General features: G+C 48.1%; 11 protein-coding genes across 11 annotated transcripts; 4 read left to right on the top strand and 7 right to left on the bottom strand.

Annotated features, from left to right (window-relative positions):
- Nucleotides 1-393: 393 nt before the first annotated feature.
- On the bottom strand, nt 394-2,463 carry LY89DRAFT_690088 (glycosyltransferase family 1 protein). Its single transcript, XM_018216028.1, has 3 exons — nt 1,768-2,463; nt 1,096-1,716; nt 394-1,040 (listed from the first exon to the last, which is right to left on the bottom strand). Exons 1-3 carry the CDS (start codon nt 2,424-2,426, stop codon nt 758-760), a joined length of 1,563 nt encoding a protein of 520 aa, XP_018063981.1. The 5' UTR covers nt 2,427-2,463; the 3' UTR covers nt 394-757.
- Nucleotides 2,464-3,218: 755 nt separating this feature from the next.
- On the top strand, nt 3,219-6,289 carry LY89DRAFT_787913 (uncharacterized protein; the record flags this gene model as incomplete). Its single annotated transcript, XM_018223117.1, has 10 exons — nt 3,219-3,303; nt 3,373-3,776; nt 3,828-3,913; nt 3,959-4,282; nt 4,333-4,381; nt 4,440-4,541; nt 4,596-5,383; nt 5,443-5,763; nt 5,901-5,990; nt 6,058-6,289. The coding sequence occupies 10 exons, from the start codon at nt 3,219-3,221 to the stop codon at nt 6,173-6,175; spliced, it is 2,367 nt and encodes a 788-aa protein (XP_018063980.1). The 3' UTR covers nt 6,176-6,289.
- Nucleotides 6,290-6,345: 56 nt separating this feature from the next.
- Nucleotides 6,346-9,114, bottom strand: LY89DRAFT_657053 (uncharacterized protein; the record flags this gene model as incomplete). Its single annotated transcript, XM_018212416.1, has 4 exons — nt 7,855-9,114; nt 7,631-7,803; nt 6,709-7,582; nt 6,346-6,658 (listed from the first exon to the last, which is right to left on the bottom strand). Coding segments are annotated over exons 1-4 (2,268 nt in total), but the record flags the coding sequence as incomplete, so codon positions are not given.
- Nucleotides 9,115-10,607: 1,493 nt separating this feature from the next.
- Nucleotides 10,608-11,724, bottom strand: LY89DRAFT_597898 (alpha/beta-hydrolase; the record flags this gene model as incomplete). The annotated part of the gene is made up of 4 exons (XM_018210003.1): nt 10,608-10,691; nt 10,757-11,317; nt 11,365-11,580; nt 11,629-11,724. The coding sequence occupies 4 exons, from the start codon at nt 11,722-11,724 to the stop codon at nt 10,608-10,610; spliced, it is 957 nt and encodes a 318-aa protein (XP_018063978.1).
- A 685-nt stretch (nt 11,725-12,409) lies between these two features.
- On the bottom strand, nt 12,410-13,803 carry LY89DRAFT_690085 (uncharacterized protein). The gene is made up of 2 exons (XM_018216027.1): nt 12,831-13,803; nt 12,410-12,780 (listed from the first exon to the last, which is right to left on the bottom strand). The coding sequence occupies exons 1-2, from the start codon at nt 13,600-13,602 to the stop codon at nt 12,662-12,664; spliced, it is 891 nt and encodes a 296-aa protein (XP_018063977.1). The 5' UTR covers nt 13,603-13,803; the 3' UTR covers nt 12,410-12,661.
- A 687-nt stretch (nt 13,804-14,490) lies between these two features.
- LY89DRAFT_274343 (uncharacterized protein) lies at nt 14,491-15,990 on the top strand. Its single transcript, XM_018206393.1, has 2 exons — nt 14,491-14,773; nt 14,824-15,990. Exons 1-2 carry the CDS (start codon nt 14,641-14,643, stop codon nt 15,690-15,692), a joined length of 1,002 nt encoding a protein of 333 aa, XP_018063976.1. The 5' UTR covers nt 14,491-14,640; the 3' UTR covers nt 15,693-15,990.
- LY89DRAFT_701169 (glycosyl hydrolase family 43 protein) lies at nt 15,721-17,460 on the bottom strand (the record flags this gene model as incomplete). The annotated part of the gene is made up of 9 exons (XM_018217174.1): nt 15,721-15,758; nt 15,808-16,222; nt 16,266-16,356; nt 16,405-16,540; nt 16,591-16,741; nt 16,788-16,829; nt 16,874-16,928; nt 16,981-17,345; nt 17,401-17,460. The coding sequence occupies 9 exons, from the start codon at nt 17,458-17,460 to the stop codon at nt 15,721-15,723; spliced, it is 1,353 nt and encodes a 450-aa protein (XP_018063975.1).
- A 230-nt stretch (nt 17,461-17,690) lies between these two features.
- LY89DRAFT_274367 (uncharacterized protein) lies at nt 17,691-19,664 on the bottom strand. The gene is made up of 5 exons (XM_018206394.1): nt 19,429-19,664; nt 19,264-19,383; nt 19,077-19,216; nt 18,918-19,025; nt 17,691-18,865 (listed from the first exon to the last, which is right to left on the bottom strand). The coding sequence occupies exons 1-5, from the start codon at nt 19,560-19,562 to the stop codon at nt 17,922-17,924; spliced, it is 1,446 nt and encodes a 481-aa protein (XP_018063974.1). The 5' UTR covers nt 19,563-19,664; the 3' UTR covers nt 17,691-17,921.
- Nucleotides 19,665-20,603: 939 nt separating this feature from the next.
- On the bottom strand, nt 20,604-21,022 carry LY89DRAFT_740700 (uncharacterized protein; the record flags this gene model as incomplete). The annotated part of the gene is made up of 2 exons (XM_018220621.1): nt 20,604-20,797; nt 20,860-21,022. The coding sequence occupies 2 exons, from the start codon at nt 21,020-21,022 to the stop codon at nt 20,604-20,606; spliced, it is 357 nt and encodes a 118-aa protein (XP_018063973.1).
- Nucleotides 21,023-22,355: 1,333 nt separating this feature from the next.
- Nucleotides 22,356-23,020, top strand: LY89DRAFT_690082 (uncharacterized protein; the record flags this gene model as incomplete). Its single annotated transcript, XM_018216026.1, has 2 exons — nt 22,356-22,541; nt 22,592-23,020. Coding segments are annotated over exons 1-2 (398 nt in total), but the record flags the coding sequence as incomplete, so codon positions are not given.
- A 1,464-nt stretch (nt 23,021-24,484) lies between these two features.
- Nucleotides 24,485-25,024, top strand: LY89DRAFT_274200 (uncharacterized protein). The gene has a single exon (XM_018206392.1). The coding sequence runs from the start codon at nt 24,578-24,580 to the stop codon at nt 24,869-24,871; it is 294 nt and encodes a 97-aa protein (XP_018063971.1). The 5' UTR covers nt 24,485-24,577; the 3' UTR covers nt 24,872-25,024.
- The last annotated feature ends 270 nt before the right edge of the window (nt 25,025-25,294 follow it).

Here is a 25,294-nt window from a genome sequence, read left to right as displayed (position 1 = left end):
TACTTATCTTCACACCTACCAGAGAGAGTTTGTGTTGAAAAAAAAGGTTAACAGTGACAAACTTGCAGGCTCTTGAATCCGAAATGCGAGAAACGATGATGCTTGGCTCCACAATGTCCTGTATACCGCCAATGAGGATTCAGATGGGTATAACGGAGTTTGCAAATAAGTCCACGGAGTTGATGATGATGGAGTATGGAGATAGAGGGGAAAGACAATAGACAAGCAAGGATTCATCTTAGGGCCTCGGAGTTAAGGGCACGGACTTCACGTGACTGAGATCCCCTAAAGTCCAGCTGGTTTCTCTGCTCACTTCATCTGCTTTCGATTGATCCAAGTTGCAACAGACAAGTCCCTCCTATGCTGTCTAAGGCTCAAACGTTTCATGTTTTTCTGGCGTCAGTGGATACATCCATGTCTTCATCATCAAACTTGTACATAACTCCTTTTTGCATACTACACAGCCCTACTGATATCCGCGAGAAGGCATATAGCAAACTCAAAGCTCTCATTCTCCCCACAAAGCATGACTCTACTACAGATTTATAAGCAAGTCCCGCCATTTCGGTACTTGATCAAAGTTTCTCGAAATCAACCATCTGAACTCCGCCTACCTACCTAGACCTCTTCTTCCAAGTAATGCGTAAATCTGGTTTCGAATCTCAATATCTACTCTACTCCTCAGCTGTTAGTCATCACGAATGATTTTGTGAGGCTATAACAACCCCATCTCTACAGATTATCCATTTACTGTTCCCTATCCCGATCCCATCCTCGCCAGCTTACTGATCTCCTCCGCAGCTCTGAATCTCCCACCTGCTTTCCTAGCCACCTCCCCGAGCCGCCTCGCTGTCTCCTTAATCCGCAACGCTTCCTGGCCACCATCAAGGACTCGGGTAAAAGCAGTAGTCAGCTCACTCGACGTCCAATTCGGTGCCGAGACAGGACTACCAAGCACCCCAATCCCAAGGTATTCTACGCGAGTGGCATAATCATACAAATCGACCCAGAGCGGGAGAACGATCTGCGGGATTCCAACACTGTGCCAGAAGCTCGATCAGTAAAGTCACGAAAGGGGGTTTGGGATGATCCTACCCGACGGCTTCGAAAAAGCAGTTCGCACCGCCGTGGTGTACTGATACTGCGATGTGTCCCGTCTCCAGCATCGCGGCGGGGTCTATATTCAGCCATTTCTCCAATCTCAGTCTCCCTTCTTTGATCTCGTCCGAAACTTCGGAGAATACGTCCTGAGAAAATGGGCCTCGTTTGTTGAACTTCCAGAGGACTTGCACTGTCGAATTCGCGAGCAGGGTTTTGATTACTTTCACGAGCTCGCCGGCACCGTTCTCATCATAGTCGACTTTACTGCCAAGATTGATGAGCACGGTTGGAGCACGGGATAGCCAGGCTGCGAGCTCGGGATCTTGTTGCTCGGCGGGAGCAGTAGAGCGGAAGATGGGTCCGCATGTGACGAGGTTGGAGGGGAGAGTGACCATAGGGAACTCTGCTTCTGGAAGCCCTTGGCTTAGCCAAAGGTAGTCTTTTTGGTAGATGGTAAAGACGTCGAGGGGCTTGGCGATACCATTAGCTTTGAGAAAGGCTTTCTTCTCCGCGAGGCGAGGAGTGTGGAGGACGCTGTAGATGAAGCGGATGGTGAGGTAGAAGTTTGCTGGTATCAGACGCCAGGGGACGGGATATGGATAGCCTGAAGATATTCTAAGGGAGGTCAGAGAACGCGAAAGTATGATGGAGGCAAGAGCTACTTACGCAGGATATTTCCAGAACATACTTGCCCATGGCTGCATGGACACGAAATTATCTTTCAAATTATTTGGAGAGAGAATGGCATGGTTGCGGCCTTGGGTTCTAATAGCATCGAGAGCGGGTCCAAAAATAGGATCGACTACAACGATGATAGGGTCAATTTCATCCAAGAGACGCAAAACATCTTTATATATTGCCAAATAGTCCGTTGCCGTCCATGGCATGAGAAAATCTTGCATGTTATTGCAAAGCGAAGCAATACCTTCAAGTCCAGATGGCTGGATGGCATTGGCGATATAGAAACCTACATCGTCCAGTGATTGAGCGTAACTCCTTCCTACCAATGGATGGAATTGGATCGCTTTCGTGGCAGTATTTTGCTGTGCCGCAAATGCAGATGTCTCGGAGATCGTTTTCTCCAATTTGGGGAAGGAAGCATAATGAAGTTCGAGATCAGGATACTCAACGAGGATAGCATGGCTGGTTGCGACATGCACATTTGCGAGACCTGCATGTGTATCTGAGAGGAAGAGAACGGTGTTGTTGCGTCCGGGGAAGGTTTTCGGCTGAGCAGAATCAGGGGCTGTGGGGCTGCGGGAGAGAAAGATTGATAGGCCTGCGACCAGAAGCGCGCCTATCACGTATATCGAACGACCAGGCATGCTTTCAAGTGAAGCAAAGTGAATTTGGACAACTTTGAACACGGACAGAGAGAGTCTTTGAGTTGCACGATGTCGGAAGTGAGATTCGACATTTGTGGCTAGTGCGGCGTTCCTCTAGGCCACTTTTTACTGGTCAGTGCAAACGAGAAGCCAAGCTCGACTTTTTCGGGGCACAGGTAACGTTTCTCAGTTTGGGTTATTCCAGCATCGTTTGTCTCTGCAGAGACTCTACATTTAGACTTTAGTTCAACCAAGGATCTGTAAATTTTTCGCAGCCACTGTCGGCAAGTACCGAGCAGAATCTATCAATACGGAAAGAATGTCTTCCTACCTCTTCTCTGTACATCACCTTCAATGTTGTTATGTCCAGGGTTCACCTAGTACCCTGTGACTTGACAAGACCTTCTTCCAGGGGCCGATTGACTTGGCGCTTCATCAGTCTCATTCTCACAGCCTTTTCGATCCTCGTCTGAACGTGGTTTTCATGATATTATATAATTATGTATCCACAAGTGTCATTGTTGGGAGTATACCATCAGAAGAACAAAGACAAACTTCGTGCATTTCAATGTTCTTTGTTCTTTGAGCACATTCCCGTTGATTATCTCGCAAGGTCGAGATGCATTCGTCTACATTGTTCTTTCTATGGCACGTATAATTTCTTTGTTGTCGAGATTACGGGTAGAAGCATAATGTCCCGTCCGTCCTTAGCAACATGGTTACAGTAAATATTCAACATTAGGCAAGCTTGAAGTATTGAATTTCTCGCTACTACCATCACTTACAACCAAAATGGTTGGTCAAGCTCGTCAGGCTGCTCAGGCTGCTCAGATACAGCGTATATATTACGATACTAGAGGGGATCTTCTACCACCAAGTAAGTTCTCCTCCTTCCCCATCATTTTTTGACCTCAATCCTTCATCGCTCTTTGCCTAACACAAGCAGACAAACGACAGGAATACACCCAAAACCTCACCGACCTAGCAAAAAAATACACCCACCCCCTCGGCAAAACCGGAGCAGCAGACCATCGAATCCTCTTCAACACCGGCAAAAGCGGCATAACACCAATCTCCTCCCCACCACCATGCCTCATCGAAACAGACCAACAAAAACTCTCACGAAACCAGCTAAAAGCCTACCAGAAAACGCGATTCCGTGGATTCACAACCGCCGAGCTCAAGGAATTGAATGCTTTGGAGCCGCTGGATTTCGAGACACATAAGAATGAGTTGACGAATATTGATATCCATCCTGCGTTCCGGAGGAAGAGATGGCTTACTGAGAAGGATTTGCCGAAGCATCTTGGTGTGCCACCTATTTTGGGTGGTTTAGATGGACTATGGGAGGTATGTTGGCTTTTAGGAATTTTGGTGGAGAGAGACTTATGGAAAGTGCAGGTTACGAATCCAGTCGTTTGGGCAGTGGTAAAACCTTGCTTGCAGATGGCAAGTATGATGCTTATGAACGAATATGAATACGGCTGGTACGTTCCCCGATTCAACTACGAATCTACTGACACACTATCCAGGTTAGACGCCCTATTCCGCGGTCGACTGGAGAAGTTCGCAAAAGATAAAGGGAAGCAGCTTCTACGCCTGCACCCACGAACTGGACTTGAGATGCGCACCGACTCAGCCGCCGACGAGATCCAGAAGTTTTTCGAGAGAAAGATTAGCAAGAAGATTGATCTCAGGATCGATAGTGGATATTCGGTGATGACGGGGATGCCAATCGTCACTAATCCGCTATCGGGCGTCACTTATGAACGGCCTTTGGACCCTGGTATTCATGTCTCCTTGAGTCTTGAGATGTTTGAGCCGCTGCTGCGGACGGATTTGACGGATGCTGAGAGGTAAGTGCTGGGGATAGATATAGAGGGTGTGCTCTCCCTAAGATTTGTAGGCTTGGAAATACTTGGAATGTCGCAAAGACGTTGGTACATGAAATGGCGGTATGTCCCAAATTAACCATTCCCTGGTAATGTTCGAAAGACTCATAATTGTTGAAAGCATGCGACTTGGAGAGCACTTAAACGCTACAAACCACCATACGCAGAACCCTATTTCGACGATCAAGCATTATCAGAACTAGGCTTCTCTTTTATAAACGATGTCCGTCCACCCTTCTCCAAAACGTTACACGTACTGTACTAAACTGCTGGATAGATATGCGGCGGCGAACCCGCTCGAATGCTCCGGAGACCCTACTGGTCAGGAGGCCCCGGAGTTCCGCAACTGGGAATATGGAGCAATTACTGGTTCAACAGCACAAATGCAGGCTACACAACCTCGGCCGGTGCTCCGCCCCAAAACAAGCCTGTGGAACCAGACGAGATCGATCCGTTCTACACCCGCGACGACTGGGTTGTTCCTACATCTTGGCACTGCAACATGTTCTTGAACAACTGGTGGAATGTAGGCGTGGTGAAATTCTCTAGAGAGTTCACTCACATGGGTCCGTTACAACACGGCTATAGGAAGATCGACAAGAGGGCTATAGAAGCAGGGAATATAGAACCTCGGAAAATTCGTGTTGGAGAGGGCGATGGCACTGGATTACTGTATTCCGAAGGCCCCGGAGATCGAATTGTCATCAGCGATAAACTCAGCATAGCGAACCGGAAGGCAATATACGCGGAGCAAAAGAGAATGGTTGAGGCAGGGAAAATACTTTTTGCGTTGACGAAGAACCCTGGATATGTTGGCGCCCCGAATGATAATACCGATAATGGCGAGAGGCCACCGAGAATTCAATATCAATGCCGGAGGTGGGATGAGATTGTCGCATATTTGTTCGCGAATAGAGGACCAAAGGAGCTGGCTCTTGATACGATGACACTGCTCTCTGAACCTCAATTTTATCGCTACATCAGAGGCCGTGGTGGGATCAATCTCACTGGTCTAGAATTCAGAGAGTTTCTTGCCGTGGCAAATGAGCGAGGGATATTGTTTGTGTAAGTTTCCGTCCCTTTGTTCTCATACTTTAGAGCCAAGATCTAACACCAGTAAATAGATGGGAAGCACATCCCGGCCGCGGCCTCGTCATACGCCGCAAAGAAGGCTGGCCGCCAGCTCAAGACTATCCTCTAGAGGAGATCGATCAGCCAAGTGACGAGGCTGTTGAGCTAGACACCTTGCTCTCCGATGAAGGAACCGCAGGTGTTCCCGCAAAGGCAGCGATCCCAGCGAAACCGGCAGAGAACGGAGCTCCAGCAGTGCCATCTGTTCCTGCAACACCGGCAGTGAAAGCAGTGCTTGGGACCCAGGGGAAGATCTTTCGGGATTTTGGGGTTAATAGAGATGTGGACGTGAAGATCTTTTGGGAGTTTCTTTAGTAAGTTGTGCCTGATCCTGTGGTCCTGAAATTGTGCTTGAACTGCGTATTTCATTTGTACAGCCAGGCCCATCTTCGCCCGAATGACAATCTACACCTCCTATTTCCTGGACACATACTGATTGATATCAATATAGCAAAGAAGATCCAACTACCTGGGATATTCCTCTAGATCGGCTGATAGAAGTCGTCGACGAGTCCATTAACCTTGGAAGCATGTACATCACGTAAGTAACCTCCCATCCGACATCGAACTTCTGGAAGAAGATGGAATGCTAATCCTCACGTACTCAGACACGGTCCAGAAGGCATTGTTAGATTCATTTACGATGTCCCGGATCATGTATGGGAAGCTGCGACCCCATTTGCGAAAACTAGGGTGGCGGATATGAAGAAAAGAGCGGGATTATAGAATTAGGAATTGGATTGGTAGAAAGGCTTTCACGCGAGACGAGTAGTCAATATGTAAAATATTCCATAGACCATAATGTACATACTCCACAAAGATACTCGCTAATACGCAGACATAAAACCACATTATCGTTACATCCCCTCCCTTTCTTTACCCCTCCCCTCTAAACTCCACCCCGTCGCTCCTTTCCCAAGCCTAACCCTCAGACCCTCGGCCTTTTCAAACGTGCTTCCTCTCAAATCAACCGGTCCCATGTATCCCTTCACCTCCTGACCCAAAGCACACATCGTTGCCAACGCCGAAGAGCGCATAACATCCACCTTCACCGCTCTCGTCTTAACAATCGTCGCCAAAAGGAAAGCAAAAGACGACACCAACAAGACGATTAGGAAAGAGATCCAAGGCCAAGAAACATGAACATATGTTTCAAGAACCCAAGAAGTCCCCGTCGCCGCCTGGCCTGCGAATTGTCTGTCACGAATACTGTTCCTGATTAGCGAAATTAGGCGAGTGACGGGTAAAGGGGGACCTACTTGTTGGTCATACCCGTGGCGATATTCTGAGTCAGGTTCTGTACACCTGAGAGTTGCATGTCGTCTGCTACTTGACCCCTCGCACCTGCTAGACCCGGCTCACCAAATAGAGCTGAGACGAGAACTTGCGCTGCGTCGGTGGTGTATCCGCCACCGAGGCCAATTTCATACGTTCCCCGGAAAGTGGTCCCCATGTACGCAGCCAAAGCGGCGTTGGCGGACCCATCGACGGTGTAGTTGTCGCTGCTATTGGAGGGATTCATGGCTAGTTCGCCCCATTGTTGAAAAGTCCCATTGGCGCTATTGCTATCTGGGAGAGTGAGGCTTGTATTGGTAGAGGCGATGTTCACGGACGTGGAACTGATGCTTGTGCTGGAGATCCCCGCGGTGACTTGTGTTGAGTAGGTGTTTACACACCAGTATAAGAGGATTTCCATAGCGCCAAAGTCAGCCTGCCCTTGACCGGCAGTGTTCTGCCAGATGACATAGTGGTCGCTGATTGTTGTATATGCAGCGTTTGGCTCGTTGGCAAAAGCAAGAGAACCGTTGACGGGCGATACGGATGAGCTGTTGTCCACATTTGGAGCAGTGGTGATGTTCATTGCCATTTCGCCAGCTTGAAGGAAGGCGCCATTTGGTAGAGTAACATTGTTGTCTACCATATATCCGATGGAAGCCGAGAGGTTCGTAGCGAGAGGGGAAACGGTGAGAAAGCTTGTTACATTCGCGACCTTTGAACAAATGCCAAGTGAGCTGAAGTCTGGCCAGGTGCAGTTTCCACTCGAGCAAGATGGTGTACTAGCAGAAATCGATTCGTTGGCCGCGTTGAAAAGTCCCATCTTGACGGCTTGCTGCATGCTGAGATCAGGTACACCTGCAGGAATAAGAATTTTCTCTTAGACGATATCAGCAGATAGCTTACCTGTGCTTCCTTGAATAGGATTATAAGCCAAGAAAACGTCACTTCTGGCAGCTTGAGCCAAAGGACCGGAAGTACCTGGAACGAGATGCTCCCTGTATGAAATAATCTGTTGAGTAATGGGGGAAGTCGCAAGTCCAAGGACCGATATCAACGCTCCAATACTGGCTAAGTGTCTGAAAGTGTTTTGTCAGCACTTCATTCCGAACGAGGGGTTTTTGTCATACCCAAATCCCAATGTCCTTAAAAACTTCATTCCACCGATCGGCCCTCTGCTCGCTTCATCGAACGTTTCAAAATCCACTAAAGATCTCTCGTTTTCCTTGAACCACACCCATTTCAGCTGGCCCAGGGCCTCCGAAAGAGGGATTACTAGTCCGATTTGCGCTATTGTGATGAAAATCGCCAACAAGGAGTTAAGCGTTATCGAATGCGGCCCTTTCGATAACGGCTTTCCATCATATATCTTCAAAATGATAACTATGGCAGCGGTTGCCAACAAACTGACCAGACAACTTAGAAACTCCATTAACCACCAATCCGCGCTGTATCTTGAGAACCAATTCTTCGTGCCTTTCCGTTTCGCAGGAGCAACTTTGAGGAGGTCGACTTGGCTTCCAATTGCTTGATAGGGATTGTAATCATTATCTATTGGAGGCGGTGGTACTTGATATGCTTCATTCGAATGCGATTTCGGCACTTCATCTCGGATCTCCTCCTCCATTGCCGAAACCAAAGACACTGGACGTTCGGCTACTGCTGGCTCCTCCATGATCGCGGGTAATTCCCGATTCGGATCTGGAGACGGAGCTCTGATGCTTTGAGGACTGACGAAGTCGAAGTCAAAATTGTAACTCCTGGTGTCCTCCCCGATACTCCTCTCTCGCAGCGATTCTGGTGACACCATCTCGATATCTGGAAATACAACCCTGCTCGGTGCTGTTGGACTCGTTGGCGAAATGTTCTCTCTGAAATGCGAGGATATCGATTTCTGTATCGGCTTTCGTGGGATCGCCAACGTTTGCTTTGACTGCGATGCTGAATCCCGCTCATCTCCTCTCCCAAGACCAGCCATCTCAACCGCCTCCCTCAAACTACTCCTATCATTATCCGCATCCACATTCTCATTATCCATGGCTTTTTTCAACTTAACGAAACGCAAAAATCAAATGCACGTGCAAAAAGAGGAAAGAAACACAAAAGTCCCCAAATCAGCAAAACCGGTACATTTTGTTCGCTCCTCCCATCCTCCCAGCAGTCAGCCTCCTTCGCACCACCACATTTGACAATTACATCTGAAGGAGGAAGTTCGCCTACGCAAAGCTAAGGCAAGGTTGATCTGATACACAGCCAGAAATCCCATGCAACATAAATAGAAGTCTTGCCATTGGTTGTGGCGGCTAGAGCGCGGCCTGCTTTGAGGCTCAGATGTTGGATGTAAGACATTGGCCAATCAGCCGGGGCAGATCTTGCAGGGCTAGCGCTGAGTGGCTGTTGCGATTGCAATGTACGTACGAAGCTTAGCGTGAGATGCTGACACCACGTGACCCGGGTCAGCTGCTAGGAAGTTGGGTGTGTTGCGGACTTCCGTGTTGGTTGTTCGTTTGAGAAGGGAGGCTTGGAGGACAGTAGGAGTATTTGAATTGTGGGATAATTGGAATGTTGCTCGCAATTGTGCAGAAATTGATATTTCGCCTCCTGGAACCTTTCTTTTCACCAAGTGGGCGTGGACGCCCCTTCGAACATCCGAAAAGCGTCGCTTGACGCTCAAATTCGGAGCTGACATGACTACTGCTTCAAGCCTCCTCACGTATTACCTTCTAATCGCCATTCTAGGCAGGTGAGCCTCATCAAATCGCACCGACTGAAAAATTACACTTATCGGCGCACACAGCTCCAACACTCGCAGCCTTCTTCTCAGCATCGTATATCCAACATCCACTCGGACATGTATACGAATAATTGCCCTTTTCGTCCTATAAGCTCAGATTTTGTCTCGGTACTTAGAATAGTCACTTGAACCACTTCGAGAAATTGGTGACTCCGCTTGTTGAAGGAAATAATCGAAGTGCCTTGGATGGAGAACTTTTGGTTGATGTAAGATATGGGAGTTTTGATGTGGAATCTTGAATTATGTCTTCGCCGCCGTCGAGACAGAGGTACTCCCAAGCTTCGCCATTGGTGTCTTGGGACGACGAGGAAACTGAAAGATGGTGCACAGACTTCGTCGATTGTGAAAGAGAACGAATTGCTCGTAGGCATCACTGAGCCCCCAACTGAGACCTCGAGTAGTTGATATAGACTTTTCGAATGACAAACTTCGCTGTTCTGCGAGGGACTGACGAGCGTGAGGCTCAGACGTCAAACTTCGTGGACCAACGTGTCTAAATGACGGCTGCATCTTCAATCCAAACGCATCTCAACCTTTGGCATGTAGCTGATGCAGTAAGAACATCTGGAAGAAAAGAAAGCATGCAGAGAGCTTTCATGAGAATCTCTGTGGGCAGAACAAGGAGGCAGATCTCCACATGTTGACGTCTTGTTGTTGACTGCATGTTGTGACATGGGGTCAAGAAAGCCCAACGGGATAGCGAAGATGGAAGCGGAAACCGCAGAAGAGAAAAAAGAGTGCTCGAAGAGAAATTCTTAAAATTTGCTCGTAAACATTGTAGTAGGCCCCGATGGAAAGATTACTGGCCCCAAAACCCTAACATTTCTTGTTGGGATAAGTGAGGAAAGACGAGGCACAATTCAGACGTGCAGTACAATGTATCAGCGCCGGCAGTCCGAACCAGGACAAGATGCAGGCTTCCTGATCTGCTAATTCCAGAGTACGATACCTGGCAATTCGGCAAGAGAGCATATCCACGCTCTCCAAGTTGATGAAGTGCATGAATCATATGAATAGTCATGCTCGAAGAAAGACACTGCTTTTCGAAGCCTCACCCACTGGACCTTTATCCTGAAGCCTAGATACTCACTATTCCCTTCTACCAATCCACTCCTCAACATGCGGCACAATCTCAAAGTTATTCAACTCCATGAAACTAAAATGTGCATTTCCCTAAAGGAAACAAACACCATCAGCACCAGTTCCCCAAAACTCAAAATAAAAGAGACAGAACTCACATGAATCCCCACCTCCGGCAAATCCAAATAATCCACCGTCACCCCAGCCTGCCTCAGATAGTCGACGGTGCAATAATCGTAAACAGCATGATAACTCGCCTCACTCGTCATCACGAATACGGGAATCGTCGCCAGATTGACAAGTTTCCTCGCTGGCTCCGCTTGCAGGATACACGAGCTCCTGTTCACGCCCTGTGCAGCGATAGTCTGAGTAACTAGTTCTGACGGATTGGTGATGGAGGGTGAGTATGTGAGCGGCAATGTGGCGATCCCATACGGTCTCGCGGGACCAGAACGAATGACCTCTTGCACGAAAGGAGGACCTTCGGGTTCGAGAGCGACGATTCCTTTCACGAGGTTAGGGCGCCGGTCAGCGATGCCCCAGCCGTAGGGACCAGAGTGCGAATGCGTGATTATGATTGCGGAGCCGATTTTGTCGAGGAGCGCGACGCCAGCGGCTACGTTGAGGGTCTCGGCGAGAGTATCGTTGGCTTGTTGTTGGATTTCTGAAGAGAAGAATGCGTCAAAGGTTGGGTCGCCTTTGGTGCCTGAGCCGGGCCACTGAGAGGGTGTAAGTTGGTGAGTTGGGGAGAAACAAAGAGGCTTACTTGAGTGTGGAGATGAGCTTGGGGCCAGAGATCTGCGTTTTGGGGCGAGGTGAAGTAGTCTTCGATGAAGGAGACGTTGTACATTGAGATTGTACCCTCTCCTGGCACCCATGGAGATCGTCCTCGTTGAGGTTGATCTGTCAGGTAGAGAGTATATCCTTTCGAGAGGAGGTAGGAGCCCCATCCTTCACGGCCGTCTGGTGTATTAAGCCAATTCTGTTCCAGTCATTAGGAGAATGTTATCGATTTGGAAAGAGACTTTACTGTGGATGTCTGGCCTGATCCCGTGATGAAGATCAATGGGTACTTTTGCGTTGGCTTCAGTGGCACGAGTTTTTCCACATACATCTGACCAGTCATCACTTCACCAAAGGACTTGAAACTTATTAGTAAGTAAGCAAGTCATGATTGAGATTGTAGTACTCACAACATTCTCATAATGTCCACCGGTATAGAAGTATGTCCGACTTGCATATGCTTCCATCGAGAAATTCGATGAAGCGTATGTTGAAGCTACAGCCGCAGCTGTGCCGTAAAGCACCGTAAGAATAATCCAGAGTATCATAGTGACGACTGGATTCAAGTAGTCCAGATCTTCTTCGTATTTTGAAACATGTAGAACACGAACGAGACGAAGACTTGAGTATGGCAACGAAAATTCACCGTAACAAGTGGGCTTATTCTTCTACAAGACTGATCATTACCGCTCTGCACTCGCAGAATAGGCCAATTTTACCATTGGCCCAAGAAGCCGAATAGGCGAGTGTGATTGGATGGTGTCGGTGATGCCCTGGCTTGGTCAGCGTTGCACGCGAGCGAGCAAGATCTTACCGGTGCTGGATGCGGCAGTTACTCTATAGATATAAGATCGTCGGAGCAACGAGTGCAGCATGATCTATCGAATCAAGACACCTTGATTTCACTAATAGTCGATGGGGCTTTAATCGAGGGTGTTGACAATTTCCAATGGAGTCGCTCCAAAAGAAGAAATTGATACTAGGACTATCAACTGAAATGAAACACTTGAACACGGGTTCATACTTATTTTTTTTTAGGATTTTAGCACTCGCGGTATCCTGACCAACAACAATGATCGTATTCGAGCCAAACATAGGGATTTCTCCACACGCAACTACAAAGCTCGGGATTTAAAATGGACGAGTTCGTCCGAAACCAGACATCAGATCGGATGGAATGTTTTGGGGTATCAAAGGTTGAGATTTTCTGTACATACCCAACCCATTATCAGACTACACATCGCAACCATATACATTATTTCATCCAGCAAAATAAGGACCTAGCTAGAAGCCGTGCTGGCACTCGGAGGTTTAACTTTGCCCACTTCGACTTCTTGTAGCTCTGGTGACTCTTTTGGCTGTACTGGAATTAACTGTTTCTGCTCTTCTCCTAGCACAACTGAAGGATGTTAGTCTGCGAAACCCTTCTTCTGGATGGCTAGAACCTACATCTTTGATACAAAATATAACTTGTGCCAATCAAAATTGGTAGTGCAACAATAGTATTCCGGACCTTTCTTGCCACCGATTGATAATTCTTGGGCAAGTCTTTGCTCCCACTTGTATTCGGTCTTGCGCCTGCTCGTGTAGATATGTTTGACACGATTTCGGAATTCAATGCTGCTATTGGGATGTGCGGTTTCGAGGTTGGTTTTGGAGGAGGTGGTGGAGGAGAAGCTGCAGGCTTTTTCGATAGAGGGTTCGAGGTTGGAGCTTTCACTTCCGCAGCAGGTTTCGTATTCGTAGAGGGTGTATTCGAAGGAGGTGTAGACTTCGCTGCTGCTACGGTCTTAGAAACAGCTTTGGCAGGCATTGAGGGTTGTGATGGTTGTTGAGTCGTTGACTTCTTGGCCTCAAGTTCTCTGACTTGCTCCAAGATCTTGGAAGTCGGTGGCTCTGCCTTGATTGTAGGATTCTCCACTGGGGCAGCGGCTCTCTTCGATTCTGGTTGTTCTGAAACTGCCTTGGCTAATTTTGAAGGTGCAGTGGGCTGAGATGAGGTCTTTGAAGTCGCAGGAGTTCCACTGGAGCTTGATACACTCTTTTTAGGTTGCACTGTCTTTGCAGCTGTGGTGGTGGGTACTTTCGCAGGCTTTGGGACAGCTTTCGTCGACTTTGCTCGAGTGGTGGATTTCTTCTTCAAATCTGGCAATTCCACCTCGACAGGATCCGAGATGACCTTCTTAGGCCTTCCTCTTTTCTTGACAACTTCTGCGGACATATTGGATGCGGAATTGGGCGACGAAACAAGATCTGGAATGCTATGTCCGCAACAGGCAATGTTGCAGAATGTGGAGAGATTCGAGAAAAATATTCGGCGCGTCGGCAAAAAGAAACGCGTTTGGCCGATGACCCCTTTCTCAACTCTTGACTTTGACGACAGGGAGGTCTGCAATACGACAAGCACAATTGTATAGATGAGAAGTTCTCTCGTTTGTTAACAAGAGAAACCAATGTTCTGTTTGATTGTTTCTGCATTCAGTTTCTTTACTCAATGTGGGGCTATCTGTTTGTCCGCATGAATTCACGAAATTGACGCGAATCCCAGCAAACAGCAATGACTCTTCACAACCAGCCAGGAATATCCAAGTCTTCAAATCTGCCGCTTTTCATGGTTCAGATCGACATGAGCATACCTCCCTACTGAATCGATTCTTCTCTCGCCTCTCAGAGCGATGTGTTTCCTGACGAGCGGTCAACACTTTCAGCAGCAACCTTGTCGGGGTCAGCTTATCCGTCTACAAAAGATCATGGGCGTTGAGGTACTCCTTGATAACGATGACGATGAGAAGACGATCTGCTGATATCCCTCGTCTATTCATATATACCTATACGACCTCAGCTGCAAGTGCAAAAGTGGATTACTTTTTGATATCACGTGATATCTGTATCTCAACTGTAAAAAGCAAGTTCTCAAGCACCCTTCTTCCACCTCAAACCAGGATCACCTCCTCTTAAGGTCCGTCCCGCATGTTCGAGATCCTGTCGGTCTGCGTTTCAGAAATGTCATCATTCGTCCCATTCGCCATAACCTCGTATTCACCTCGCCCTGTGGACACCTAAATTTAGCGATGCTTCTCAATACGAGATCGTTTCCTCCGTTCCGGAACCACAATGGAATAACAGCAAGCAAGGCCCTCCCTACAGTTTAAACCTCCGTCACCGCTGCTTATCTTCTTTCTATCAATGATAAGCATCATCTCCCCGCCGTATCTTAGTTTCCGTCGTCGATCAATCAATTCCTTAAAGAATATTCAGCATGGATATTTCAGAGGACGTCTACGTCACAAGCCGAAGTAGGACACCGTCGTTCATCGATGTCAAGTCTCAAAGCGAGAGAGTCTTTACACATTTGCCAGACATCATCCAGGAGGCTATTGTATCTACAGAGTGTAAGACGCAATGCTTGCCTTTATCAAGAACCCGCCGCTCACAACCATAGTTTCGAGCCCACGTCTAAGGATCAGCCGTGTTCAAGATGGGATACTTGACACCGAATACATGACCCAACCAATGTTCTACATAACTTCACGAACGGATTCTGGCATCGACTTGCCGGATCTCAATGTTACGGATGAAAAGCTACTAGGCAAATATGGATCAGATCTGACTGCCAATTTCGCCGATATTCGAGCATATGGGGCAAAAGCCTTCTTTGAGAAAGAAAACCTCTCGAATGGGTCGAAGTATTCATTGTGTGCATGTGCAACTGGCTACATTTGGGTCTCCGTGACAGCTGTCCAGCAAGCCACCAGTTACCCGCACTTGGACGATGTCGAAATTCAGATCGGAACATATGCGCTGAAGGCCAAAGCGATCACCACGGTTGAGATCCCATGCGTGTACCGGTGCATGAGTTCGGATGAGCCTTTGGGCGGAGAACCAGCACTTCTCTTTTCAACGGTACTGGGGAACTACTTGCGAAATCGAATGCTTGGACAACAATACGAAGAGGCAACGGACAACGCAATCAAAACGACACGGAAAGAGCTATCATCCAGACAAATAATGAACCCCACTCTATTCGGAGATTTCTACTCGGTGCTTAAGGAAATGTGTACGAATGCGCCTTTGCCACCAACATCAGATGTCTCATTGATCTCGCGATCCATGATTACGAGAAGATGGCAGTGCTGGAGAGAATCATCGATACTACGAAAACGATACTTTTTCCCGCAACGTATCATTCGATGCCTGAAACCATCACGGCACGATTCAATTGACCTTTTGAGTGGATGCTACATGGCTTTGGCTTCTGAAAAAGCACGATCAAAAGTCGTGAGCACTGAAGCTGTGGAAGAGGTTGTCTGAGCCTGCAATACTTCGTACTCCACAAATATTATGACACGGGCACCATCAGACGATCAATATCGGGTCCTACCAGATATTAGTTCCAAAAACCAACTCGGCTCCCGAAATAACTCACCCCATCCACCATTATATGCCTCAAACTCAATCACATTCCCACTTCCAGACTTTAGCGGTACCGTCAATGTGCTCGTCCCAGGCGTACTTCCCGTTGTCGGCAAAAAGGCAACCACATATGCGACGCCGTTCACCAACACATTCGCATACCTTTGCGTACTATCTCCGTTGATATACTTGATTCGAATGGTCGTTGTTGTTGCAACCGTACTCGAGATGCTCGGAAAAGTCAATGTCCCACCCGCGGAGCCTCCAATATACCCGACGTCGGAGGTACCTGAGCACCCGGAGCAAGACTGTTCTTTAGCTCCTCCAGATATTGTATTTGTCGAAGCTTCTGCTTCTGGCGCCGTTTCATCGGGTCCTGCAGACCACTTTCCTCCTGCGATATCTAAGACCCAGTTCACCTCATTGGTCTGAGTTGTCAGTCAATGTCTCACGAGAGGACAGTCTTCTTACTAGTTTCGCTGTTGTTCCGGATATGGTCAACGGAAGCCAGACATATGTCGAAGTCATCAAATTTTTCGATTCCCATCGATCGCCCATGTATCTATCGAGGTTTAGCAGCTGCATCCTCAAAATACACAAAGCAAAATACATCACTACTCCATTAATGCTCACCACAGCAGAAGTCTGCGAGCTGAAGGTCTTCGATCCTGATGTGGCAAAGGTTGCCCATGCCGACCAAGGTCCGCTTAAGTTTGTCGCAGTACAGTATATGTTGTCGTTCGGATCTTATCTCTCTTTCAGTGTTTGTTTCGTCTATTCTTCAGATGCTACTCACCCCATCCACTTTCATGACTTGCAAACATGAAATACGTGTCTCCGCTTTTGTAAAGTGCTGGAGCCTCATAATCCTGAGCGTAAAGATGTGTTGCAGATTCAACGCTCAGGTAGTCATCTGAAAGTTTGTCGATTCGAAGACCATTCGCACGCTGGACATCGTCAGAATCAATTCTCACTTCCATTCATTCCACTCACATCTTCCGTCAAAAGATACCCCGTACCATCGGTATCCAGTTCCTGTCAGCAGCCGTCTCCTATACTATCCTCACTCTTTTTTACACACCTTTGAAAACATTCATATCCCTACTCTGAAACCCCAACGGCTTACTCGCACCCCTACCCTCATCAGCACTCCATCAAAACCAGCACTCTCACCCCTCAAACTCACAAATAAGTATAACTCCCACAAACACTGCTACTGGTCGCAACCCCCGCTCTCGCCTCCCCATAACTACTCGAATCGATATGCATCCACATAACCCACTTCCCCGTCTTCTCATTAAACATCACATGCGGCCTCTCCACCACCCTATTGGGCCCCAGATCCCCGCTCGCTTGCAGCGTCAGCACTTTGTTCACGAAGGTCCAGGACACGAGATCGGTTGAGGAGTAGCAGTTGATAGATTGGAAAGCGCTGCCGTTGAGTTTGTTTTCGCCGATCAGGTAGTAGGTCCCGGAGACTTCGACGATACCGCCGCCGTGGGCTTGCATGTGCTGGTTCGTCCCTGCGGTCGTGATGGTTGCTCCTGGGACCTGGTTTAACCTGTCAGTTTCTCAATTGGGGTAGAGGCATGGGATACCATCTCACGATCTGGACACTAGCAGATCCTAGCCCTACGAGCAGCAATGCCACGAGACCGAAAAACATCTCGTCTCGATTTCTTCTTTCAAAAGTCGAGGAGACGTTGCTGTTGCTAAGATAAAGATCTTATCTCCAAGAAACAATTTTCCTCCCAGGAACACGCACCCAATATAACCAAATGTTTATTCATCTAAACCATGCTTTCCCCTGTCTTGCCGAGATATAACTCCGGGCCGCCCAGGGAATTTACCCCAGATCAAGGATCCACAATAGAGATCATGCGCCATGTACCGAGAGTTTAGGCTTCGGCAGTTCATCCCAGGTGAGTTGTGTTTTGTACCTGATGATGATGAGGTACCCGTATATCCCCGGCGAGGTTTGTATGGTCGTTCCAATTATACATAATTTCGATTGGGTGCACACACTTCACACAGTGTAGCGTTTTTCGAAGTTTACAACTTCCGTCTCGATTCAGAAGTTGTAATTTTGGTTATTGATTATTGCTGAAAAAATCGCTTTTCGACCGCCTACTGCAGATATACAAGCAAAGCCTCACTAGCACCAACAACAAAGCTGCCCGTCCCACCACTCACGGCCGTACTCTCAAAAGTCTCCGTCCCACCAATAACACACGTCTCATTCGCAAACGTCTGCCCCCCAAACGTCGGATTCCCACCCTGATCAACCCTACTATTCGCACTCGCCGCCGTCAACCTCTTACTCTTCACACTCGCCGCTCCTCCCAACCCACCCAAAACAAACGTCTCCGACCCCCTCGTCCCACTCGAATAATAATCACTATTAACTAACAAAACCCTCAACGGGCTCCCGGCGCCATCAAACACCACATACGCAGCATAATCCGTCGACCCATCATCCAGCTCCACCACCGCTGCCGCGCCAGCCATGAACGCCGTCGCGACATAGGCCCCGTAGTATGGAGCCCCCATATCGTAGCGCCCCCAGAAACAGTAGTAGCAAGCACCGATGGTGCCGTGGTGGAAATACGTCCTCTTGATACCCAGGCTGGAAGCTAGGACAGAATAATCCAGCGTCCAGAGCGCGGCGCCGAAGAGCGGACTAACGGTACTTGCCCCGCCGCCAGAAACCGAGTTCGTTTCTCCCAGCACGTAGTCTTTGCCTGTGGTAGCGGCGGCGGCGATATCGTCGTTGAAGATCGCGAGGTTGGAGCTGATGTCGCTGTGTGACATGAGCGAGGAGATGGTTCCGCCGGGGTAGTTGTGGTGGGCGTAATCGTAGACGTAGGATTGCACTGTGTCGTTTTCTGTGGCGATGAGTTCGGCGGCGCCCCAGGTGGGAGGCGCGGAGTTGGAGTTGCCGGCTTGGATTATGTTTGTTTTGGAAAGGGCGCTGCCGACGAGGATGTCCCAGTTGTCTTGGGAGGCGGCGTCGATGGCGGGTGTCCAGGTTCCTGATTCTGTGGCGATGGGTTGATCGTCAGTTAGGTAATCTGATTGAGGTCAGAGATTGTGCTGGGAAGAAAGTTGGAGAGGGAGGTGTACATTCGGGCTCGTTCCCCAGCTCGATTGCTCGCAGATTACTCATTTTCGCTGTGGCGACTTTAGCAGCTGCGATTGTGTTCGAGATGTTGTCGTGTGCTCGATTGAGACCTGGTTTCCATCAGCAACTACTCCGTACGTCTGTCAATGGAATTTACTCGCCCAGAACTACGTTTCCAGCATAAGTCGAAGCAAGAGACATAAAGGATTGACCAAAAGTCAAGCTCGCAGGAGCATCAGTCGGAGCGGCAACCGAATACACAACATATGCCGATGTAGAAGGATCATAAGTGGCTCGATCTCTATCCATAATCAGAGAGCTGTAATCCTCTCGACTGAACTGACTCACTGTGTTGTTCCACCAATTCGGATCGGAGGCCATACTCCTGTCAAAGTCTCGAAATTCTTCAGACATTGATTCGTCGCCGAGACATTGAGGAAGTACGATGGGAAGGTAAAAAATTCGAATCTGAATCTCGTCAAACTAGTACTTTATATGCCATTGAAAACTCACGATATCCCAACTGGAGCAACATCCAACGGCGTCGCGGACGTAGGTACACTTGCTGGAATGCTATAAGTCACCGTTCCAGCGCTCACAGTTCCAATGAGCAAAGCCCAAACGACTTTTCTACACTTAAGGAACATCTTGAATCAACAAACAGGAGATCAAAAACCGCAGAAACAAAGATGCGAGGCATTGAGCCAGGGTAGCTATATATCCCAAACCTAATTTCGGGATCAAAACTTTCTGAACCCAGGCTATCGACACAACTCACCCCGAGCCTCTCTTCGGGTCAAAGAAACCCCGCCAGCTCACCGCGCGAGGGAGAATCTTTCTCTTGGTCTTGTTCAAGGAGAATCTGTTCCTGCATGTCCGACTGTACGAGTACAGTTGTGACCCAGGACAAGAAACCCCATACAGGCATTCCACCCCGCACTGATCCATGGTGGCATGCATGACGACCACCACGCATCGCCATTGGATCTGTTATAAGAGGTAGATCTCGGGGTCATGCCCTAGAAGATCGCCGCTCCGTCCGGCAGTTTAGAAAAGAACGGTGTTTCGCGGGTATGCGGGGAAGAAAAGCGAGGGAACGACAGATTATCCTCGAATCGGCGCGGAGGTTGGTTTCTCCTCTTCTTGAGGTCATGATTTGTGACTTCGTAACGAAGAAAATCAGCCGAACTCGCCAGACACTGCCTCGATGTTATGTTCGCTGAGCCTCCACAATGATTGTTCGTGGGTTGTTCGTTTGGATGCCGTTGTGAGGCACGGCTGGCTGAAGAAAAATGGTCCGCTAAAATGCGCCACAGGCCGATCACGTGGCACGGTTACAAACTTTCTTCCCGAATTGCTTCCAAGCTTCAACACCAACAGAGCACTGCGTATACTGCCAAAGCTCAAGCTTCGAATGTTCTGACAGCATCAATAGAATGCGCGTATAATAACGTCTCTCTCGAAGACATCTTGAGCCATGTTGGGTCCAGCATTTTTGTTTAGCGTAGACAAGTGTCCACCATCATAAGTTCAGGTCAATTTGCAAATTAGCGTGCTTTCTTATCCTCTTTCATGCTTTCGAAGTTTATCTCATTGATTCCGTCCCTTTACATACATATACAGCTCCACCACACGTTCGAATTACTTTTTCTATCCCAACTACAATACAAACACAGAAACAACCCCCCTCAACGTTCACACTTCTCCTTCGTCCCCCTACAACACCTAATAAACCCCACCAAAATCGGCGGACTAAAATGCGTCACATCCTCTTTATCCCAGCTCACCGTACTGGCCGGCGCCCCAGGCGGGCTCCCAATCCCACACCAAACATTATCGAAATCCGCCCACTTGTCCGCTGTCGACGCGAGCGGGCTCGGAGCTATGATTCCAGTTAGCTGAGAAGTGATAGACAGAGAAGAGGAAGGGGCTGAGGAGACGCACGAATGCTGACGACGAGGTTGTTCAACGGGATGTCCTGGCGAAGCGTGACGGTGCCGTGACTATCGCGGAAGGTGAGCGTTACGGATGGGACGCTGGGGGTTGGTGCTGCGAGTGCATGTGTTGCTGATACGAGCAACAAAGTTAGAGAGTGGGAGAACTTCATGTTGACGGTTCAAACGGGCAAGTTCTTGACATAAACTTTACTGCTTCTTGCGGGGCGCGGTTCTTATGTACAGCTCTCTTTCTTCCAATTACCACGGTCCCGGTATCGTGAAGTGGGGAATTCATCCATCTTCGATACAGGCTGTGGTGGTTTTCGATACTTCTGTTCCATTTTGCTGCATTTTATGTAGCTTCAAACCAAAGGATAAGTTCGAAAAGATGGATGCAATGTCAAACAGAGCCGTTTGTGATTGGGGCTCTCGAGAGAGAGACGTGATATTGGGTGGCAGTGTGCGGTTGCTGAGCGGCACAGCTTTGGTTGGTCGATTTCTCCTCACGGATACTCGAGATGACTTTAAGGTTAATGGTTAATGGATATTATCCTTAGATTAATTGATTGAATGGGGAAAGGGAATGAGTTTTCAGGCTGGGAAGTGAAAGTGTGACGGTCAGCACTATAACTCTATACATTTAGAAAGCCATTAGTGACACGAAGAGCCTGTCTACCCAGGGATTTTAGCGATTGAAAGCCTGAAACTTTAGTGAGGTGGCCCTAAAATGACACCGAGTGTCACTGAAACAAAGTACCTCACTTCAATTCCAATTTCAACACTAGATATCATAACAGAAACCATTCATAACAGTGTAAAAAACTATATTTCAATAAAATCATCGAAATCTAGAAATGAACACGAACCCTCATACCCCAAAGTCTCCACTCTCACGCATCACATACATTCATTCTGCACCTCACCCGAAGGAAAAAAAGAAATGAATATACGTCAAAGTCTCCACTCCCTCTGCCCCCTCACGATACCACACCGCATCACAAGCCTCACCTCACCTCACCTCACCTCCACCCTTCATCCACCTACAATTCCAAACCCACCGCCTGACATCCAACCCCTAAAAAGACGTCAGCAAGCAAGGCCCCCCCATAAAAAAACCTCCCGATCCCGAAAATCCCCAATCACGTGTCCCCTCCTCCTCCTCGCCCAAAAACAGCCAACCCATACCAACCCCAATCCGCCATCGCAGCCCAAGCAAAACACAAACACCGCCTATCCATCCATCCATCCATCCATCCCCCACGGCTCCCTTTTCGGGAAAATATCCCCTTTTAACCCTTTTTCTGCAGGGGCGTCGTATCGTATCGTATGCACGGAAGGAATGGAAGTGCTCAGCCACTAAGCGAAGCAAGCGAAGCCGTGCTTCGCCATTCTGGTCACTTTTGCGCGTTTTGCGAAGAGGAGGGTTACGTGAGAGGGTATTGTTGTGGGTTGGAGGTTGTATGTTGTATGTCAAGTGGGTGGGAGGGAGGAGGTATATGTAGATGGGGATTTCTCTTGGTGTTCTTTCTGGTGACGGTACCTATCTAGTGGGAAGAAAGAATAAGTCGTTGTTGTTGTTGTTGATCAGATAAGATGTCTTCCAATAATCCATACAAACTTCACGATGTGGAGGCCAATCACCCACTTCCACCTCCATCACCGATACCGAGTCCGAATCCGTTCTTGGATGTATGTACAGAGCAGTTTCAGTGATGGGAATGAGTACTGATGAAAGATAGCAAGCACCAAACGTCCCTCCACCAGCCTACAATTTCCACGCCGAAGCCGAGAACCTCTTACTCCCACCCAACACCAGCGTGTCGCGCTCCGCATCCCCAAGCCCGTTCAAGCGACAGGAAAGTCCATCAGCAGCCTACTATCGAAAGCAACAGTACAACAAGCGCCGCTTCATCTGCTTCTTGGTCGCTATCATCATCATGATCGCTATTGCGCTTGTCGTTGCTGGCGTAGCGTTCAAGTGGGGACGGAACAATGTGTGTATAAGATGGGACGACGGGTCGACGAGTGGGAACTGTGATAATTGAGTTTTGCATGGCAAATGGCGTTCACTGGCGTTTTGGAGGAGGATATACCACCATAGATGTACCTGGCATGTATCATACTGAGCGAAGGAAGCCTCGACTTCGTCACGGAGGAGGCACAGGAACTCGAAGGAATAGATGGCATGTGCGAGGACAACGTATATATAATTAATAGACGCGCAACAATGTAGAGCCGTTCATCTGAACATTTGAAATTGCAACGATGTTCTCCAACGCGCTAATAATTCGTTCTAGACCGTGGGATTGGACGAAACGAGGCAGAATGTTGGATGTTGCAGGTCCTGAACATCGCAGCCACCAACTTTGCGGCGCAGTGTTTTGTTGGCCTAGGAAATTAATACAAGAAGGAGGATGCATCTGTAGCGAGTTTTCTTTTGCGAACAGATTTGTTGAAGCCTTTCTCGTACAGTACATGAAAGTTGCGAAACTTCGTCAACATCACGACGAGTTGAACAGCATTGGTCGCAGACGAAAGGAACCAACAATTCGCACAAAGCTCGCAAAAAGAAAACGAATCCGAGGGAACAACAAATCAAAGAAGAATATTGATACTGGAGTACGATGGGCGACCCCGAACTCGCGAGGGTAAATACTCGCCTCCGTAATTCGTTTTCTGCTTCACCATTCAAGGCTAATCACCAACTCTCAGACTGCTGCGTCGTCAACTCCTGTCGAGCCCCCTCCATCATATTTCGACGGCCGGGCACATGTCCACAATACTTCAAGAACGGATGACATATTGCTAACGCAATTCAACAATCAACCGAAGCCTACCTACCGAATCGAACAGAGGATCATTCGTGATGGGGATCAGATCATCGATGGGAGAGCGCGCAGGAAGCTCATTTGTACCGCTATTTTGGTGATCATTATAATCACGGTTGGAGTCGTGGTCCGTTTCACAATAGTTAATTCTAGAAATTAACAGGAGAATGTATTTGGAAACCTAAACTACCGGTATGGAATGGATGAAGTCCAGAATAGATGGCTGGCAATGAACAAAAATACACAAATTGCTCAACTGGTCTTTGCAATCACGTGCAGCTAAATTTGGCTGCGCTTCTGGTTGGTGGGAAGTATGTCAGCCTTGTGAAACCGCTTCCCCTTCCATGATCCAAGCAGCTTACTTGTCACTTAACCGCTCTGTAAATCTGGAGTTGCTGGGGTGGCTGAATCCGGGATGTTTTTCTATCCGCTAGAAGGACGATTCAGCATGGTCAAGGCAGATACTCAGCCACCCAACCGCGGCGTGAATGCCAGAAAAATGCCTACAGACTGCACAACGCCCTTCCATCTGTCTCATCCATGCTTGAAAGGAGACAGAGAATAAGTCAAAGCGAGTCGCACTCGATTCTTCCCAAATATCAGTTCTTTCAGAACTTGAATGTCGAGGCAATCAAGTTTGAGACGTCGTTTCGAAATTATACCATCTCGCGTCCGACTGCTCAAAATTTGAAGGGACAATTCTTGGTCTAAGGTTATTGATACGACACAAGATCAAAGTCGCCAGGACGGAATTCGACCACTGTCTGGTCTTTAGACCTGCTCCGATCATGACACGCATGTCGGATGATGGTCCACTGGTAAGTCGACAGAAAAATAATTCAGTAATTCCCAACGACGAAGATTCCCGGAGAACCCACTAAGAAACTATAGCTCCCAATGCACAATATTTCCCCAGAAGAATCTTCTACAGCAGCTCCTCCACCATACGCGCCGCCTTTGGATCCAACGTTCTACTCGAGATCCGAATCGCCATCCAAACCGCAAACTATTTCGGAATCAGCAAAAAGGAATCGACGAAAAGCATGCATCTGTATGGGAGTAGGAATCGTCATGTTTGTTGCTGTACCTGCCGCTATTTTTGGTGGAATAATATCAAAGGCACATACAAATTGTATAACCAAGACACCGGGCAACGCGGGAAGTCTTCCAGATGGACAGAAGTTTTGTTGATAGTATGCTTATGGACGGCGTTGGGGACTGGGCAGGAGTATCAGGCATGATTGGTACGAATTCATTTGGTGTACGACATTTCTCGGAGTATGGACCTGGATTGGAAGGGCATTTGGGGTTTGAATTTGGAGTCGAAATGGTCAACAGGTTGGGGGTTCCACTGGGATTTCATGAGTGGGTGTATTGGTTGAGGAGTATGAATGGAAATAGCACACATGTGCTGCTTGATTGATCTGCAAATAATTTAACGAAAATATCAACAAATATTCATTTGCACAGATTGATAGCATATCTTCATGTGTCATTCATAGCATCTCTAACATGCATACTAATCCAGAGATTTGATGGTAGACTGTAGACGTGGTGTGGCACAGAAATACACAGAAATAAGAGGTTTCAGCGAGCACGTAATTCAAATCATAG

This window comes from Mollisia scopiformis, assembly GCF_001500285.1.
Source record: "Mollisia scopiformis unplaced genomic scaffold LY89scaffold_28, whole genome shotgun sequence".
Lineage (NCBI taxonomy): Eukaryota > Fungi > Ascomycota > Leotiomycetes > Helotiales > Mollisiaceae > Mollisia > Mollisia scopiformis.
The sequence above is the reverse complement of the archived record's forward strand: the minus strand, read 5'-3'. Positions and strand labels throughout refer to the sequence as shown.